The sequence below is a fragment of the Scyliorhinus torazame genome, chromosome 11 (genome assembly GCF_047496885.1).
Source record: "Scyliorhinus torazame isolate Kashiwa2021f chromosome 11, sScyTor2.1, whole genome shotgun sequence".
Classification (NCBI taxonomy): Eukaryota; Metazoa; Chordata; class Chondrichthyes; order Carcharhiniformes; family Scyliorhinidae; genus Scyliorhinus; species Scyliorhinus torazame.
In genome coordinates, this window is record NC_092717.1 from 170147036 (window position 1) to 170165835 (window position 18800).

General features: G+C 50.5%; 1 protein-coding gene across 3 annotated transcripts in view; it reads left to right on the forward strand.

The window, feature by feature from the left end:
* The window catches only part of lrrc69 (leucine rich repeat containing 69), a 142211-nt gene that overhangs the window by 32964 nt on the left and 90447 nt on the right, over window positions 1-18800 (forward strand). For all 3 annotated transcript variants that reach the window (XM_072467998.1, XM_072468000.1, XM_072467999.1), the window contains exon 3: window positions 13306-13378. In XM_072467998.1, coding sequence (XP_072324099.1) covers window positions 13306-13378 — 73 coding nt within the window. The remainder of the gene's footprint in view (window positions 1-13305; window positions 13379-18800) is intronic.

Here is an 18800-nt window from a genome sequence, read left to right on the forward strand (position 1 = left end):
GGTGTGGACCCGTGGAGATTCAGTAAACCTAGGAGTAAGGAGTTCTCGTTTTTCTCCTATGTCCATAAAGTCTATTCGCGCATAGACTTTTTTGTGCTGGGTAGGGCATTGATCCCGAAGGTGAGGGGAACGGAGTATACGGCTATAGCCATTTCGGATCACACCCCACACTGGGTGGACTTGGAGATAGGGGAGGAAACAGGAGGGCGCCCACCCTGGAGAATGGACATGGGACTAATGGCGGATGAGGGGGTGTGTCTAAGGGTGAGGGGATGCATTGAAAAGTACTTGGAACTCAATGACAATGGGGAGGTCCAGGTGGGAGTGGTCTGGGAGGCGTTGAAGGCGGTGGTTAGGGGGGAGCTGATATCAATAAGGGCACATAAAGGGAAGCAGGAGAGTAAGGAACGGGAGCGGTTGCTGCAAGAACTTTTGAGGGTGGACAGACAATATGCGGAAGCACCGGAGGAGGGATTGTACAGGGAAAGGCAAAGGCTACATGTGGAATTTGACTTGCTGACTACAGGCACTGCAGAGGCACAATGGAGGAAGGCGCAGGGTGTACAGTATGAATATGGGGAGAAGGCGAGCAGATTGCTGGCACACCAATTGAGGAAAAGGGGAGCAGCGAGGGAAATAGGGGGAGTGAGGGACGAGGAAGGAGAGATGGAGCGGGGAGCGGAGAGAGTGAATGAAGTGTTCAAGACATTTTATAAAAAATTATATGAAGCTCAACCCCCGGATGGAGGGAGAGAATGATGGACTTTTTGGATCGGCTGGAAATTCCCAAGGTGAAAGAGCAGGAAAGGGTGGGACTGGGAGCACAGATCGAGGTAGAAGAAGTGGTGAAAGGGATTAGGAGCATGCAGACGGGAAAGGCCCCGGGACCGGACGGATTCCCAGTCGAATTCTATAGAAAATATTTGGACTTGCTCGCCCCGGTACTGACGAGGACCTTTAATGAGGCAAAGGAAAGGGGACAACTGCCCCCGACTATGTCTGAAGCAACGATATCGCTTCTCTTAAAGAAGGAAAAGGACCCGCTACAATGCGGGTCCTACAGACCAATTTCCCTCCTAAATGTGGATGCCAAGGTCCTGGCCAAGGTAATGGCAATGAGAATAGAGGAATGTGTCCCGGGGGTGGTTCACGAGGACCAAACTGGGTTTGTGAAGGGGAGACAGCTGAACACGAATATACGGAGGCTGTTAGGGGTAATGATGATGGCCCCACCAGAGGGTGAAACGGAGATAGTAGTGGCGATGGATGCCGAGAAAGCATTTGATAGAGTGGAATGGGATTATTTGTGGGAGGTGTTGAGGAGATTTGGTTTTGGAGAGGGGTATGTTAGATGGGTGCAGCTATTGTATAGGGCCCCAGTGGCGAGTGTGGTCACGAATGGACGGGGATCGGCATATTTTCGGCTCCATAGAGGGACAAGGCAGGGATGCCCTCTGTCCCCATTACTGTTTGCACTGGCGATTGAGCCCCTGGCGATAGCGCTGAGGGGTTCCAAGAAGTGGAGGGGAGTACTTAGGGGAGGAGAAGAACACCGGGTATCTTTGTATGCGGACGATTTGCTACTGTATGTGGCGGATCCGGCGGAGGGGATGCCAGAAATAATGCGGATACTTGGGGAGTTTGGGGATTTTTCAGGGTATAAATTGAACATGGGGAAGAGTGAGCTGTTTGTGGTGCATCCAGGGGAGCAGAGTAGAGAAATAGAGGACCTACCGTTGAGGAAGGTAACAAGAGACTTTCGTTACCTGGGGATCCAGATAGCTAAGAATTGGGGCACATTGCACAGGTTAAATTTAACGCGGTTGGTGGAACAGATGGAGGAAGATTTCAAGAGATGGGATATGGTAGCCCTGTCAATGGCAGGGAGGGTGCAGGCGGTTAAGATGGTGGTCCTCCCGAGATTCCTCTTTGTGTTTCAGTGCCTCCCGGTGGTGATCACGAAGGCTTTTTTTAAAAGGATTGAAAAGAGCATCATGGGTTTTGTTTGGGCCGGGAAGACTCCGAGAGTGAGGAAGGGATTCTTACAGCGTAGTAGGGATAGGGGGGGGGGCTGGCACTACCGAGCCTAAGTGAGTACTATTGGGCCGCTAATATTTCAATGGTGAGTAAGTGGATGGGAGAGGAGGAGGGAGCGGCGTGGAAGAGATTAGAGAGGGCGTCCTGTCGGGGGACTAGCCTGCAGGCTATGGTGACAGCCCCATTGCCGTTCTCACCGAGGAACTACACCACAAGCCCGGTGGTGGTAGCTACACTGAAGATTTGGGGACAGTGGAGACGGCATAGGGGAAAGACTGGAGCCTTGGGGGGGTCCCCGATACGAAACAACCATAGGTTTGCCCCGGGGGGAATGGATGGGGGATATGGAATGTGGCAAAGAGCAGGAATAACGCAACTGAAAGATCTATTTGTGGATGGGAAGTTCGCGAGACTGGGAGCGCTGACCGAGAAATATGGGTTGCCCCAAGGGAATGCATTCAGGTATATGCAACTGAGGGCTTTTGCGAGGCAACAGGTGAGGGAATTTCCGCAGCTCCCGACACAAGAGGTGCAGGACAGAGTGATCACAAAGACATGGGTGGGGGATGGTAAGGTGTCAGATATATATAGGGAAATGAGGGACGAAGGGGAGACTATGGTAGATGAACTAAAAGGGAAATGGGAAGAGCAGCTGGGGGAGGAGATCGAGGAGGGGCTGTGGGCGGATGCCCTAAGTAGGGTAAACTCGTCGTCCTCGTGTGCCAGGCTAAGCCTGATCCAGTTTAAGGTATTACACAGGGCGCATATGACTGGAGCGCGGCTCAGTAAATTTTTTGGGGTGGAGGATAGGTGTGCGAGGTGCTCGAGAAGCCCAGTGAATCATACCCATATGTTTTGGGCATGCCCGGCACTACGGGGGTTTTGGATGGGGGTGACAAAGGTGCTTTCAAAAGTAGTGGGGGTCCGGGTCGAACCAAGCTGGGGGTTGGCTATATTTGGGGTTGCACAAGAGCCGGGAGTGCAGGAGGCGAGAGAGGCCGATGTTTTGGCCTTTGCGTCCCTAGTAGCCCGGCGCAGGATATTGCTAATGTGGAAAGAAGCCAAGCCCCCGGGGGTGGAGACCTGGATAAATGACATGGCGGGGTTTATAAAGCTAGAGCGGATTAAGTTCGTCCTAAGGGGGTCGGCTCAAGGGTTCACCAGGCGGTGGCAACCGTTCGTCGAATACCTTGCGGATAGATAGATGGGGGAAAAAAGAAGGCAGCAGCAGCAGCCCAGGATTTGGGGGGGGGGGGGGGAGGGGTGGGGGGGGGGTGGGCGGGGGGGGTGTAACTTGTGACAAGGCAGTTGCCAATTAGGGCTAGTTTTCATTTTTGTTATTTAATATTTATTCATTTTTTGTTTTTTGTTTATATAAAATAGGTCATTGTTATTTGTGCTGTTATAATATTGTGTAAAGGATGCACAATGTACTGTGTTGGTTGACCAAAAATTTTCAATAAAATATTTATTAAAAAAAAAAGAAATGGGTGTTTATCAGTGATGTCAGAGTGTGGGTGGAGCTGGGCTGTCTGTCAGCTTTTTCCTTTTGTTTTAGGTTGTTTGCTGCAGGATGTGTTTTAGTATCGTTTTCAGAGCTGGATAGCTGCAGTCACAGCCAGAAGGGGTATTAGTCTTTCTCTCTGTAATCTAAGAACTGTAAATCGATCCTTTGGTGATTTAAAACTAATAACTGCTCTCAGTAGTGACTTTAACCTGATGTGCTTCTGTTAAAATTTCTTTTTTAAGTCTTATGGATGTTAAAAGGACATCTTAAGGATTACGTAGTGTTGCATTCTTAGGGGGTTGTATTTGAACTAATGCTTGCTAAGATGTTCACTGTATTTTTAAAAAGGTTAACTTGAGTTCATAGAATAAACATTGTTTTGCTTTAAAAAAAACGTTTCCATTTATGCTGTACCACAGAGTGGGCTGTGTGCTCCCCATACCACAATCTATTAAAAGTTGTGGGTCAGATGAACTCCATGATACACTTTGGGGTTCTCTGAACCCTGGCCCATAACACCAAGTAGGAACAAAATGGCCCCAACTGGTTTTTGTTGCAGAGAATTCCACAAGCTCACAACTCTCTGAGAGAAGTTCTTCCTCATCTGAGTCCTGAATGGATTACCCCTTATTCTTTAGCTGTGACCCATAACTCTGGACGTCCCCAACATCATGAACATTCTTCCTGCATCTAGCCTGTCCAGCCCCATCAGGATTTTATTTGTTTCTATGAGATCACCTCTCATTCTTCTAAACTCCAGTGAGTACAAGCTCAGTCGATCCAGTCTTTCTTCATATGTCAGTCCTGCCATTCCGGGAATTAGTCTGGGGAAACTTCGCTGGATACCCTCAATAGCAAGAATGTCCTTCCTCAAACTAGCAGACCAAAACTGTACACAATAATATGTATTAAAAAAAACAGCAGAAACCCCAACCGAACTTATAATTCCTACCAGCCCATCAAAACTTGCCTACCCCCAACAATAATAACCACAATTATAATAACGACCACCTCCCGCTCTCCCGCCCCTCCTATCAGCTGATTGTGACTAATTATTTTTTTCCAAGATCAAAACATGTATTTACAGGAATTTTACCATCACTGTCGTTTTAACTATTATACATAGGGTGTATCATCTCGACCCAGAGGACCTGACATACAAGGTTTAAAAGTTGAGGTCACAATGTGATCGAGACAAAGAGGTGGCTTACACAAAAGAAAAACTGCTGTTGAGCATTGGCTGGGCAAGGCCATGGCCTGGAGAACGTCCATAAGGTCATGTGGGGCCAGTAGCTGGCTGTGCTCCCATGGGTAGGAGCCCCCGCACGGCTATGGGGGGGCGGGGGGAATCCCTGTGAGGGAGCCGCCGGTGGTTTGCCATCGGCGCTGTATGCCCTGCTTTGTCCCCCTTCCCCCTGCCTTGCTCCTGTCCCCTGCCTTTCTCCTCCCTATTTTGTGACTTGTCCTCCTGTGTCTCCACCACCCCCTCCCCCTCCTCCTTTCCTCACTGGATATGAACAGGTCTTGGAACAAGTTGGTGACCAGCCTTCACGTTTTGTGGAAGCCTTCCTCCGATCCTCTGATGGCTTACTTTATTTTCTCTAGCCTGAGAAATTCTGCCATGTCGGACAGCCAGCCTGCAACCTTAGGTGGTGCTGTCGATCACCAGCAGAGCACGAATCTCCAGCGAGTGATCAGGAAGGCAAAGGCCAGGGCATCTGCCCCTCTCCCCATGAAGAGCTCTGGCTGCTCTGATACCTGAAGACTGCCCACAGCGGGCACAACTCCACCCTCGCTCCCACAACTTTGGACATGACCTCAAAAAAGGACGTTCTGTACCCAACAAGTTTAGGGCAGGCCCAGAACATGTAGGTGTGGTTGGCCGGGCCTCCGTGGCACCGTGCACACCTGTCCTCCCTCTGGGAAGTATCCATTAATTCTTGCCCTGGTTTGGTGCACCCTGTGCAACACCAATAGCTGCGTTAGGCTCAGCCCTGCGTGCGTGGAGGTGAATTTTGCCCTGTGTAGTGCTTCAATCCAGAGTCCTCACCCTATCTCCCTGCCTAGTTCTTCCTCCCACTTCCTTCTTGTCTCGTCCAGGTATGAGCATGCCTCCTCCGCAGCTGTCCATACATGTCCACACAGCTCCCCTACTTCGTCGGCAGTCTGTAGCCCGTCCAGTAATCTGTGTCCTGGTAACTGGGGGAATAGGAGCATATATGGGTTTGATGGTAATATTGAGGGAGAGAAAGGTTTGTTGCAGCAATATGCTAGGAAAAAGGTGTTTTTCAGCAACATAGAGATGAGAATATTTGAAAGCATTGAAAAATTGGGAAATTCTTTTTAAGGTATGGAGTGTATGGTGATGCCCTATTCTTTCCAATTCTCAGTTCTTAAAATTGTGAAAAATTGTTCACATATCAGTAGTTTTAATTTTCTCTAATTTTTTTGTTACTAGTCTGCTGACTAAAAATATCTTGTGATGAACTTCTAAATTCATGTCTGACTGTATAAGAGAGACAAAGAGAATGGATTCATCGTAAAAAGTGGGTGGGAAATGCAGAGAAAGTCAGGATTGAATCACTATTAGTTGATCTTTTCCCTATTAGTAAAACCAGTATGCCCTTTCTCTTCTTATTATTATTGATGTTATTTTGGAGATTTGGGGGGCACAGGGGGGGAACCACTTTTGTAGCTAATGTTCTCTATGGAAGTTTCCCAGGACCAAATGGGAAATTTGACAACCTGTTTCCAGGATTTCATCAGTATTACTCTGTTCTAAACCAGTGTTTTGAAACTTTTTTCTCCCAGGATGCACTGTTGCCAACTGGCCAACCTTCGGGACCCATGCCAGCTGAGCTTCGGCACCCACGCCATGTCCGCTTACCCAATGTACCCTTATTCAAGGCAGTGTTTGAGACACTAAAGTTTACTTGCCACAGGCATGGGAGAGGGAGGACATCATCTAGTTTTCCTGTTCTTAATGCTGCCAAAAATTCAATGCACCAGGGGGTTATTGGATAGTGCTTAAGTCAGGACAAGATCAGATATGCCTGTGATGACCTCCCATCTAGAAATATTCACTGTCACACATGAAGAATGCTTACTCATGTGAGATACCGGAGGACTGCCATCAATTGTGAATCTGCATCCATCATGGGACATTGCTTGGAGGAAACAAAGAAGCAAAGGAAGAAGACTGAGGAGAGGAGAGCAAAGAACAGATGCCACTGGGAGAGAGCGATATGTGGTTCTTGTGAATAAAACATACCTAAATCTGAAGATAGTGATAGTAAAATTTTGCATCAACTAATTGAATTGCATTAAAGCCAATTATAAATCAAGCTTATTCAACTTCAAAATACACTGTTAGAAACATGTTAATTGTGGTAAACACCACTAGTGATATATTATATGTATTACGGCACTGCCTGTGTATTAAAGGTACTAAGGTAAATCCCTGCCTGCTGGCTCCTCCCAGCAGGCGGTGTATAAAGGTGTAAGCTCTCCTGCGCTGCTCCCTTTCTGGTTCCAACTGCAGGAAGCACAACATCTTGTGCAATAAAGCCTCGATTGTTTCACCATTCTTGTCTCGTAATTGACGGTACATCAATTTATTGCACAAGATTTTAAAAGATGGACTTCTTAATCAAGCCTGATCGCCTGCAGCTGAACCCTCATGCGGCCAACGCCACGTCCACCTTCAAGCACTGGCTAGCCTGCTTTGAAGGCTACCTCAGAGCAGCCACTGAAGAACTCTCGGAAGCTCTAAGTCCTCTACTCACGGGTGAGCCCTGAAATGTTTCCCCCCTTCCGGGATGCGCCTACCTACGCAGAAGCGATGACGCTACTGAAAGGACATTACGTTAAGTCAGTGAATCAAGTGTAGGCCAGGCACCTCCTGGCCATGAGACGGCAACTCCCGGGGGAGACTCTGGACGATTTCTGGCGGGCCCTACAGATTCTCGGTAGGAACTGAGACTGCCAGGCAGTTTCGGCAGTCTAACACACCAAACTTTTAATCAGAGACGCTTATGTCACGGGCATGAAGTCTACGTACGTTCGCCAGTGACTATTGGAAGGGGGCATGCTCGATCTTGCGGAGGCTAGGCAACTTGCCAATTCACTAGAAGTGACCTCCCGTAATCTAGAGGCCTACACCCCCGACCCCGCGGCACCCTCGTGGGCCCCACCAGTTGCCGACTCCAGCTCACCGCAAGCCTGCGGCGCGTGGCAGACAGCCAACTCCAGGGGGCCCAAGTATTATTTCTGTGGACAGAGTAAACACCCCAGGCAGCGCTGCCTGGCACGGAGCACGACCTGCAATAGGTGTGGGAAGAAGGGACACTTAGTTTCCATTTGCCAGGCCCGGTCGGTCGTCGCTGTTTCCAGGCCCGGCATTACTACACCCCCCACGTGCGATCCAGGGGCGCTGCCATCTTCTCCACCACAAGCCACGTGTGGCCCTTGGGCGCCGCCATCTTTGATGCCGCCCCCATGTGTGCCCCGTGGGCGCCGCCATCTTCTGCACCATTTTGGACCGCACCTCAGGACCCCTGCTCGTCTGGCTGTTCGCTGCCTACTGATACCTCCGCCATCGCTGATCAGTTCGGGACCTCCCAGCATCTTCCGCAGCTCGCCTCCATCACCCTGGATCAGTCTCGGCCCCGCAACCTCGCGACCGCTACGACGACGGTGAAGATCAACGGGCACGAGACGACCTACCTCTTTGACACCGGGAGCACAGAGAGTTTCATCAACCCTGCTACGGTAAGGTACTGCTCCCTCATGGTACACCCCGTCACCCAGAAAATCTCCCTGGCCTCCGGTTCCCATTCCGTTGAAATCCAGGGGTACTGCGTCGCGACCCTCACCGTTCAGGGCGTAGAGTTCAGCAACTTCAGGCTCTACATCCTCCCCCACCTCTGCGCTGTCCTATTACTAGGCCTTGATTTCCAATGCCACTTCCAAAGCCTTACTTTGAAATTCGTCGGACCCCTGGCCCCCCTCACCGTCTGCGGCCTCACGACCCTTAAGGTCGATCCACCCTCACTGTTTGCGAACCTCACCCCGGACTGCAAGCCGGTCGCCACTGGGAGCAGATGGTACAGTGTGCAGGACAGGACCTTTATCAGGTCGGAGGTCCAACGGCTCCTTCGGGAGGGGATCATTGAGGCCAGCAACAGCCCCTGGAGAGCTCAAGTGGTGGTAGTGAAGACTGGGGAGAAGCACAGGATGGTCATTGACTACAGCCAGACCATCAACCGGTACAAGCAGCTCGATGCGTACCCCCACCCACGCATATCTGACGTCAATCAGATTGTGCAGTATCGAGTCTTCTGCACAGTAGACTTGAAGTCCGCCGACCACCAGCTCCCCATCCGCCCGGAGGACCGCCAATACATGGCGTTCGAAGCAGATGGCCGCCTCTATCATTTCCTCAAAGTTCCCTTCGGCGTCACCAATGGGGTCTCGGTCTTCCAGCGAGAGATGAACCGAATGGTTGACCAGTACGGGCTGCGAGCCACCTTCCCATACCTAGATAACGTCACTATCTGCGGCCACGATCAGCAGGACCACGACGCAAACCTCCAAAAATTCTTCCATATCGCCAAACTCCTTAACCTCACCTACAATAAGCAGAAATGCGTGTTCCGCACCAACCGCTTAGCCACCGTTGGCTACGTAATGGAAAATGGAGTTCTAGGGCCCGACCCTGACCGTATGCGCCCCCTCCTCGAACTCCCTCTCCCCCCTGCCCCAAGGCCCTGAAATGATGGCTGGGGTTTTTCTCGTATTACGCCCAGTGGGTCCCAAATTATGCGGTCAAGGCCCGCCCACTTATCAAGTTCGCAGTTTTCCCCTGACGGCTGACGCCCGCCAGGCTTCACCACATCAAGGCGGACATCGCCAAGGCCATGATGCACGCGGTCGACGAGACCCTCCCCTTTCAGGTGGAGAGCGATGCATCAGACGTAGCTCTGGCCGCCATCCTCAACCAGGCGGACAGACCCGTAGCTTTCTTTTCCCGCACCCTCCATGCCTCCAAAATTCTGCACTCCTCAGTCGAAAAGGAGGACCAAGCCATTGTGGAAGCTGTACGACATTGGAGGCATTACCTGGCCGGCAGGAGATTCACTCTCCTCACTGACCAACAGTCAGTTGCCTTCATGTTTAATAATACGCAGCGGGGCAAGATCAAAAATGACAAGGTCTTGAGGTGGAGGATTGAGCTCTCCACCTATAGCTATGAGATCTTGTATCGCCCGGGGAAGCTCAATGAGCCCCCTGATGCCCTATCCCGCGGTACATGTGGCAGCGCACAAGTGGACCGACTCCGGGCTCTACACTATGACCTCTGCTACCCGTGGGTTACCCGGTTCTTTCATTTTGTCAAGACCCGCAACCTTGCCTACTCCATTGAGGAGGTCAGGACCGTAACCAGAGACTACCAAGTCTGCGCACAGTGCAAGCCGCACTTCTACCGGCCAGATAGTGCCTCCCGCCCCTTTGAGCACCTCAGCATGGACTTCAAAGGGCCCCTCCCCTCCACCGACTGCAACGTGTACATCCTCAACGTAATTGATGAGTACTCCCGGTTCCCCTTCGCCATCCCATGCCCCAACTTGACTTCTGCCACGGTCATTAAAGCCCTGCACAGCATCTTCACTCTGTTCGGTTTCCCCACTTGCATCCACAGCGACCGGGGATCCTCTTTCATGAGCGATGAGCTCCTTCAGTTCCTGCTCAGCAAGGGCATCGCCTCGAGCAGATGACCAGCTACAACCCGCGGGGAAACGGGCAGGTGGGGAGGGAGAATGGGCCGGTCAGGAAGGCCGTCCTGCTTGCCCTTCAGTCTAAAAATCTCCCAGTCTCCTGCTGGCAGGAGGTCCTCCCCGACGCGCTCCACTCCATCCGGTCGCTCCTCTGCACCGCCACTAATGAGACCCCTCACGAACGTGTGTTTGCCTTCTCCAGGAAGTCCACCTCCGGGGTCTCGCTCCCAACATGGCTGACAGCTCCTGGAACCGTCCTCCACCGGAAGCATGTGCGGAGCCATAAATCGGACCCCTTGGTCGAGAAAGTCCACCTCCTCCATGCCAACCCACAGTACGCCTACGTGGCACACCCCGACGGGCGCCAGGACACAGTCTCCCTCCGTGACCTGGCACCCGCTGGGTCCCCCCCCCACGATCCCCAACCTGACACCGCTCCTCCGCCCCCCCCCCCCCCGGTTGCCTCATTCACCCCTGCGCCACCCACCCTCCCTCCAGAGCACCTCACCGCCGCCCCCACCCCAGCAGGATCCGTCCTCCCACTGGATCTACTCAGGGGTGACGAAGGAGACAACAACACGCTCCCGGAGTCGCAAGTGACCACGTCTGCGCCCACATCACAACCAGGACTGAGGTGATCGCAGCGGAGGGTGAAAGCCCCTGACAGACTTAATCTGTAATGTTGTTCTTCACCCCCGCCGGACTCTTTTTAAACAGGGGGTGAATGTGGTAAACACCACTAGTGATATATTGTATGTATTACGGCACTGCCTGTGTATTGAAGGTACTACAATAAATCCCTGCCTGCTGGCTCCTCCCAGCAGGTGCGTATAAATGTGTAAGCTCTCCTGCGCTGCTCCCATTCTGGTTCCAGCTGCAGGAGGCGCAACATCTTGTGCAATAAACCCTCAATTGTTTCACCATTCTCATCGCGTGGTAATTGACGATACATCATTAATCAATATTGATGAATATTGACAACACGAATACTGACAACTCCAAAACTGCCCCACAGACAACTGACAAATTAACTGTTCCGTTTGTCATTAATTGGACATTCTGAATTCTCCCTCCGTGTACCAAACTGGCGCCATAGTGTGGCGACTCGGGAATTTTCACAGTAACTTCATTGCAGTGTTACTGTAAGCCTACTTGTAAATATTTGTAAAAACACTCATAAAGATTATTCTTATTATATCTGAGAAAACTTTGTTCAATGTCCATTCTGTCTGATCGATTATTTTCTCAGATATTCAATTGTGGCATCGTGATGTACTCGTGTCTCCCCAACCAGAAAACTGTGATTGCAGTCATATCAGGGAGACTGATTTCCTGCCAACAGCTGAACTGTTCCAGGCCAGACCACCTTTATTTCTGAACAGCCGCTCTCTAACTTCAGCCTGATTTAGTCTCAATATCTGCCAATAATTAGCCCTCACCCCCAAATCTGGCAAGACCCCATATCCCAGCCGCAGACAGTAAATTATAAGATGGTTCAAACTAGCTGGGGGCAGACTCAGTGGATTATACCATGAATATTTCCAAGCTCAATCCTTTTCTGGATCAGTTCATTCCTGTCTGTGCGGAGTCTACATGTTCTCCCCGTGTCTGTGTGGGTTTCCTCTGGGTGCTCCGGTTTCCTCCCACAATCCAAAGACGTGCAGGTTAGGTGGATTGGCTATGCTAAATTGCCATTAGTGTACAAAAAAAAGGTTAGATATTGGGTTACGGGGATAGGGTGGAGGTGTAAGCTTCAGTAGGGGGCTCTTTCCAAGGGCCAGTGCAGACTCGATGGACCGAATGGCCTCCTTCTGCAATGTAAATTCTATGATTCTAACCAGTTACATTCGTTACTCTACACTGATAATTCTGCACACATTCTCTTCAGTCGCAACTCCCCCATTCTGTCTCAGAAGCCGAGACGTGCGGCGGTGGGTGGGTGGAGGGGAGGGGGGTGCGGGAGTGGGGGGGGGGAGCCGGTGTGGAGAGCGGGTCAATGTTTGCAGGAGCTTCCCCTGTTCCGCATTAATCAGCAACTTTCATTCATACATCAGCTCGTAAATGTCTGCTCTACATTGTACTTGCCAAAAAGTAAGAAAAAAAATTAACAGTACACTTTAAAATATGGATTGAATTATCAACCCAGGATTTTAGATTTGCTCGAGTTGGGTGGACAATATATTACTCACCTATCAATACTTGCCAATTTCCAACTCATTTCGGAGTAAATACAAAGAATGTTTAGATGAAGATTTCAAGCTCCTAACTTACGCTTTCTTTTTCCTCCACAACAGCTCTGTCCTTGCGGAACACTGCGTGTCTGTAGCCTGTCAGGTCCCAGACAGCAGGAGATCACTCACAAGGGGTCTGCGGTGGCACTCCGACTCTCTTTAACTACACGTATAAGAGCAGACAGGTCTGCAGCTTGTCTCACAGCGTGCAAGTAATACGCCACTTAAACAGTGCACCCAGATAAGGACTGAATTGACATTTTAGGCAGGATTTTCAATGCAGGCTTCTGAATGCTGCCATTAGGAAATTGCGTTAGTGACTGGTGGAAACAACCCTTAGCTCCGAGATCCTTCTGACACCAGCCCGCGACCTGCACTTTGAAAAATCCTGATCTAGACACTGTAAGGCAGCAAAAACAGACTGTAATTAACATTTCCCTGATTTTGCTTTGTGATTTTGTAGGATAAAATAAAATACTGCAGTTATTGGAAATCTGAACTAAATCAGAAAAAGTTGGAAATACTCAGCAGGTCTGGCAGCATCTGTGGAGAGAGTTTTATAGAACCGTCATCCTCCTGAATGGTCAACCTCCTGAACGTTAACTTCCCACAGATGATGTTACCAGACCTGCTGAGTATTTCCAGAATATTGTCCTTTTATTTATGTTTCTAAGATGTTTTTCTGCACAATTGTTACTAATTTTTAAAATCTCCTTTAATTTACAACAATACACATTTTGTTCTGTCATTTCAGAATCGTTAACAAACCTAGTTTTATTAAACCTGAGTAACAACAAGCTAACAACCTTGCCTGAAGAGATACACAGGTAGACTAATTTCTATTCTATTGCATTTATACAATTGTGCTGCCCATCAGGTAAAAATTGTTTATCTCCGCAACTACTTCTCCATCAATCCTAAATGTGGCTAGGGTACAATTCCGCAGATATTGCCAACATTTCAATACCACACCAATTCTTCTTTTATTTTTCCAGATAGTGGGTGTTGACAATTATTTGACATCGGCATTACCATTACATTACCCGGCCAGTGGCACGGATCCCGGCCGACTGTGGCGGTGTTGGACACTGTCCGCAGCCGGCACGCCGGGTTCCCGACCGCTGAAACCACATGTCGTCGGTGCCATCAGGAACTCGGCTCATCGGGGGCAGAGCATTGCGGGTGGGCCGGCCGATTACGCAACAACGGCATTGAAGCGGCATGCGTCATGATGACGCCGGTTTGGAGGGGGGTGGAGAGTGGCGGACGGTGCCAGCCCTTATTTAGGCGTCAGAATCCATTCTCCGCCCGATCCCCGATTACGATTTCGCCGTCGGGCTACGGAGAATCCCGCCCTCTGTATTTCTGTTTTTTCCATCAAAGTGGATAACCTCACATCTCTCCACATTGTTTTCCAACTGCCAAATTTTTGCCCACCACTTAGCCTCTCCGAATCCCACTGAAGCATCTCTGCATCCTTTTCACAACTCATAATTAGACCTAATTTTGTATCACTTGCAAACTGGGAAATATTGCATTTAATCCCCACATCTAAATTAATGATATAGATTGTGAATAACTGTGGCACAAGTATTGATCCTTGCAGCACCCCCACTAGTCACAGTCTGCCAACCTGAAAATGACCCGTTTATTCATACTCTTTTCAACCGGTTCTCAATCCATGCCAGAATGTTCCCCCCAATCCCACATGATCTAATGTTGTTTAACGTTTAATATCCTCCAGTGTAAGACCTTATCAAAATCTTTCTAAAAATAAAAATATACCACATCCACTAGTTCCCCCTATCTATTTTGCTCGTTACATCCTCAAAGCTCCCAACAGGATTGTTAAACAGAATTTCCCTTTCATAAATTCACGTTGACTCTGTCCAATCCTATCACTTTTTCTGAAGTGTCCTGTTAACACATCATTTATGATAGATTCTAGCATTTGCCACCAACTGATGTTAGGTTAGCAGGTCTGTAGTTTCCCCGTTTTCTCTCTTCTTCCTTTTTCAATTAGTGGGATTTCATTTGAGTAAGGGGCAGGGAAGGTCAAGGAGGACAGTCGAGGCCCTTAAAACAATTAATGATCACTTGAGGGGGGGACTTCCGGTGGCAGCATGTAGGTGGGGTCGCTCGTTAGATGGCTGCTGCTCGAGGCTCTGGTTTTTGGACTTTTATGTCCGGCTTCAGGGACAGTTTTTGAATGAGCTGGTGTGGGAAGGTGTGAGATGTCAAAGACCCAGAAGAAGGCACTGGAAAGAAGAGGGCGAGCGAAAATCTATCTTTGAATGACTTGGTGAGTCTGGCAGGACGAAATATGGCAGAGGTTGGGTTGCTGGGTGGGGCCACTCCCCTCATTGAGATACGGGAGCAAGGAGAGAAGTTGAAGGAAGTGTAGGAGACTCTGTCGCAGTACAGTAACCTCGTTGGGTGAGGAACTGCAGAGGATGGCGGAGGCTAATAAAGGGCTCAGAGCTAAGGTGGAGGACCTGGAGAACAGGTCAAGGCGGCAAAATCTACGGATCATGGGCCTGCTAAAGGGCGTGGAGGGTCTGAGGCCGACCGAGTACTTTGCAAAGATGCTGGCAGAGCTGGTGGGGGAGAGGGAAGAACCTTCCTGATACGAGTTGGACAGAGCAAATCAGTCTCTCTTGCCAAAACCGAAAGCAAATGAGCCACCAAGAATGGTCATAATCTGCTTCCATACATTTCATGTGAAGGAAAAGGGCCTGACTTGTGCGAAGCAGAGGTGAGAGGTGAAATGGGAAGGCGTGGTATGGCCTTGGAAAGGGTCCAGAGGAGGTTCACAAGAATGATCCCTGGAATGAAGAGCTTGTCGTATGAGGAACGGTTGAGGACGTTGGGTCTGTACTCATTGAGAGTTTAGAAGGATGAGGGGGGATCTTATTGAAACTTACAGGATACTGCAAGGCCTGGATAGAGTGGACGTGGAGAGGATATTTCCACTTGTAGGAAAAACTAGAAGCAGAGGACACAATCTCAGTCTAAAGGGACGATCCTTTAAAACAGAGATGAGGAGGAATTTCTTCAGCCAGTGGATGGTGAATCTGTGGAACTCTTTGCCGCAGAAGGCTGCGGAGGTCAAATCACTGAGAGTCTTTAAGACAGAGATAGATAGGTTCTTGATTAATAATGGGATTGGGTTATGGAGAGAAGGCAGGAGAATGGGGATGAGAAAAATATCAGCCATGATTGAATGGCAGAGCAGATTCGATGGGCCAAGTGACTTAATCCTTCTCCGATGTCTTATGGTCTTATAATATACCAGGAGTTGATGGCGGAGTTGGGTAGAAGGCAGGCTGCCTTCAGACGGGTGAAGGTGGCACTGTACAGTAATGGCTTGAGGTTTGGAGTGGTCTACCCTGCGAAGTTGAGAGTGATGCACCCCCTTCTTTGCATTGGCGATAGACCCCTTGGCCATTGCACTGAGGAGCTTGGGATGTGTGAAAGGGGTAGTGAGGGTGGAACATATGGTATCCATATATGCCGATGATCTGCTGTTGTATATTTCGGAGTCAAGCACGTCGAACGGGAGTATAATGGAGCTGCTCCAAAGATTTGGGACATTTTCGGGGTATAAATTGAAATTAGGGAAAAGTGAGTATTTTATGGTCTCCCTGCCCGGATTTTGAGCGGGAATGGGGGCATTCCGCTTGGCAGCGATCACTTTAGGTATTTGGGGGTACAGGTGGCCCAGGACTGGGCAGGGCTTCGGAAACTTAATTTCACTAGTTTGATGGGAAGCTGATTTGCTGAGGTGGGACAATCTCCCTCTGTCGTTGGCAGGCCGGGTGCAGGCAGTTAAAATGAATGTTTTGCCGTGATTCCTGTTATTGTTCCAATGTCTGCTGGTCTTTTTGCCTAAGTCCTTCTTCAGGGGTGTGAACAGGCTGATCCCAACCTTCATTTAGGGGAGGGGAAGGTGGCCAGGATTAGGAGTGTAGTACTGCAGAGGTTACGGCAGGCGGAGGGGGTGATGCTAGGACTCCCAAACTTGCTGTATTGCTATTGGGCGGCAAATGCAGAGAAGGTGCGGGGCTGGAGTAAGGAGGGGGGGCTCTTTGGGTAAAGAAGGTGGCGGGCTCCTGCAGGGGCTCGCGGTTGCGGACGCTGGCAACAGCGCTGTTCCCGATGGCCCCAGGAAAGTACTGTGAGTCTGGTGGTGGTGGCCACATTGAAGATTTGGAGGCAGTTCAGGCAGCACGTTAAGCTGGGAGCGGGTCAGAGGGGATACCGATTAGGAGGAATGATGGCTTCAAGCCGGGGAGGTTGGATGCGAGTTTTCGGGAATGGGAAGTAGGGGATTAAGGAAATTAAGGATTTGTTCCTGGGGGGGGCGATTTGCGAGTTTAGAGGAGCTAGGAGAGAAGTATGGGTTGGCGTGGGGGGAAGGGTTTAGGTAAATGCAGGTGCGGGACTTTGTAAGGAAGGTTTTCCTAACCTTCCCGTGCCGGCCTCAACGTTGCTGGAGGCGGTGGTGTCAGTGGTGTGGGAGGGCTATTGGAGAGTGGGTTCATGGAGTTGTCTCAGCAATTTACGAGAGGATTCTGGAGGAGTGTAGGGTGTTCACAGAGGGGATTAAGGCAAAGTGGGAGGAAGACCTGCAGGTGGCGTTGGAAGATGGACTGTGGTGTGAGGCGCTGCGGAGGGTGAATGCCCTCGACTTTGTGGGTAAGGTTGGGGCTGATACAGCTAAAGGTAGTGCAAAGGGCGCACCTCACAAAATCAAGGATGGGCTGGCTGTTTGAGGAGGTGGAGGGTATCTGTGAGTGATGTGAAAGGGCCTGGCAAACCATGTTCATATATTTTGGTCCTGCCCGAAGCTGGAGATGTTTTAGAAGACGGTGTTTAGTACAATCTCGGGGGTCTTAAATGTGGATGTGAAGCCATGTTCGGACCGGCCCGAGCTGCAGGTGGGTGCGTGGGCAGATGCCTTAGAACAAAGAACAAAGAAATGTACAGCACAGGAACAGGCCCTTCGGCCCTCCAAGCCCGTGCCGACCATGCTGCCCGACTAAACTACAATCTTCTACACTTCCTGGGTCCGTATCCCTCTATTCCCATCCTATTCATGTATTTGTCAAGATGCCCCTGTGGTAGTATGCATTAGGGGTCATGTGGGACTGTGAAGCCGTGATGTCATTGGCTGACAGATCCCGGGTCCTGGTTGGCTGTTGACCTCTAGCTCCGCCCTGAAGGCGGAGTATAAGAACCAGGAGTTCTCCCCCGCAGGCCAGTCTGCTACTGAACTGCGGGGAACAAGTCATGCTCAATAAAGCCCCATCGACTTCATCTCTATTCGTCTCTCATGAGTCTTTGTGCGCTCCAATTTATTAAGCGTGCTTAAAAGAACTATGGAGCTCAGGATCATCCCGGAATGCCTGAGGATCAGCCCCAACGCAGTGAACTCAGCAGCAGTTTTCAAACACTGGCAGACTTGTTTCGAGGCCTACCTCAGAACGGCCCCCGGCCGGGTCACAGAAGACCAGAAACTACAGGTCCTGCACTCGAGGGTAAGCCCGGAAATTTTCCCTCTCATCGAAGACGCAGAGGATTTCCAGACGGCGTTCGCAGCACTAAAAAGCATCTATGTTCGCCCAGTGAACCATATCTACGCACGCTACCAACTTGCAACGAGACGGCAAAGTCCCGGAGAATCGATAGATGAATTCTACACCGCGCTACTAATTTTGGGACAGGCCTGCAGCTGCCTGCCGGTAAAGGCTATGGAACACACGGACATGTTGTTGCGTGATGCTTTTGTGGCTGGTATGAACTCTTCCCAAATCCGCCAAAGACTTTTAGAAAAAGAGTCGCTAGGACTCTCAGAGGCATGGGCCCTTGCAGCCTCACTAGATGTGGCCGCGCGAAACGCCCGCGCCTACGGCCCCGACCGCGCGGCAGCCTCTTGGGCTCCGTGGACCCCCGTCGCGACAAACCCCCCCCTCCCCCCCACCCCAAAGGCTTGCGCGGTTCAGATGCCAAGTCGTCCCGGGGGAGCCCGCTGCTATTTCTGCGGCCAGGCGAAATACCCCCGGCAGCGCTGCCCGGCCCACGCAGCGACTTGTAAGAGCTGCGGGGAAAAGGGCCATTTCGCGGCTGTGTGCCGGTCCCGGGAGGTCGCCGCGGTCCCCGGCGAACAAGGATTCCTGAGCGCTTCTAACGCTCCCCAACCCCCCCCAGTGCCCCATGTACGACCCGCAGGCGCAACCAGTTTGGGTC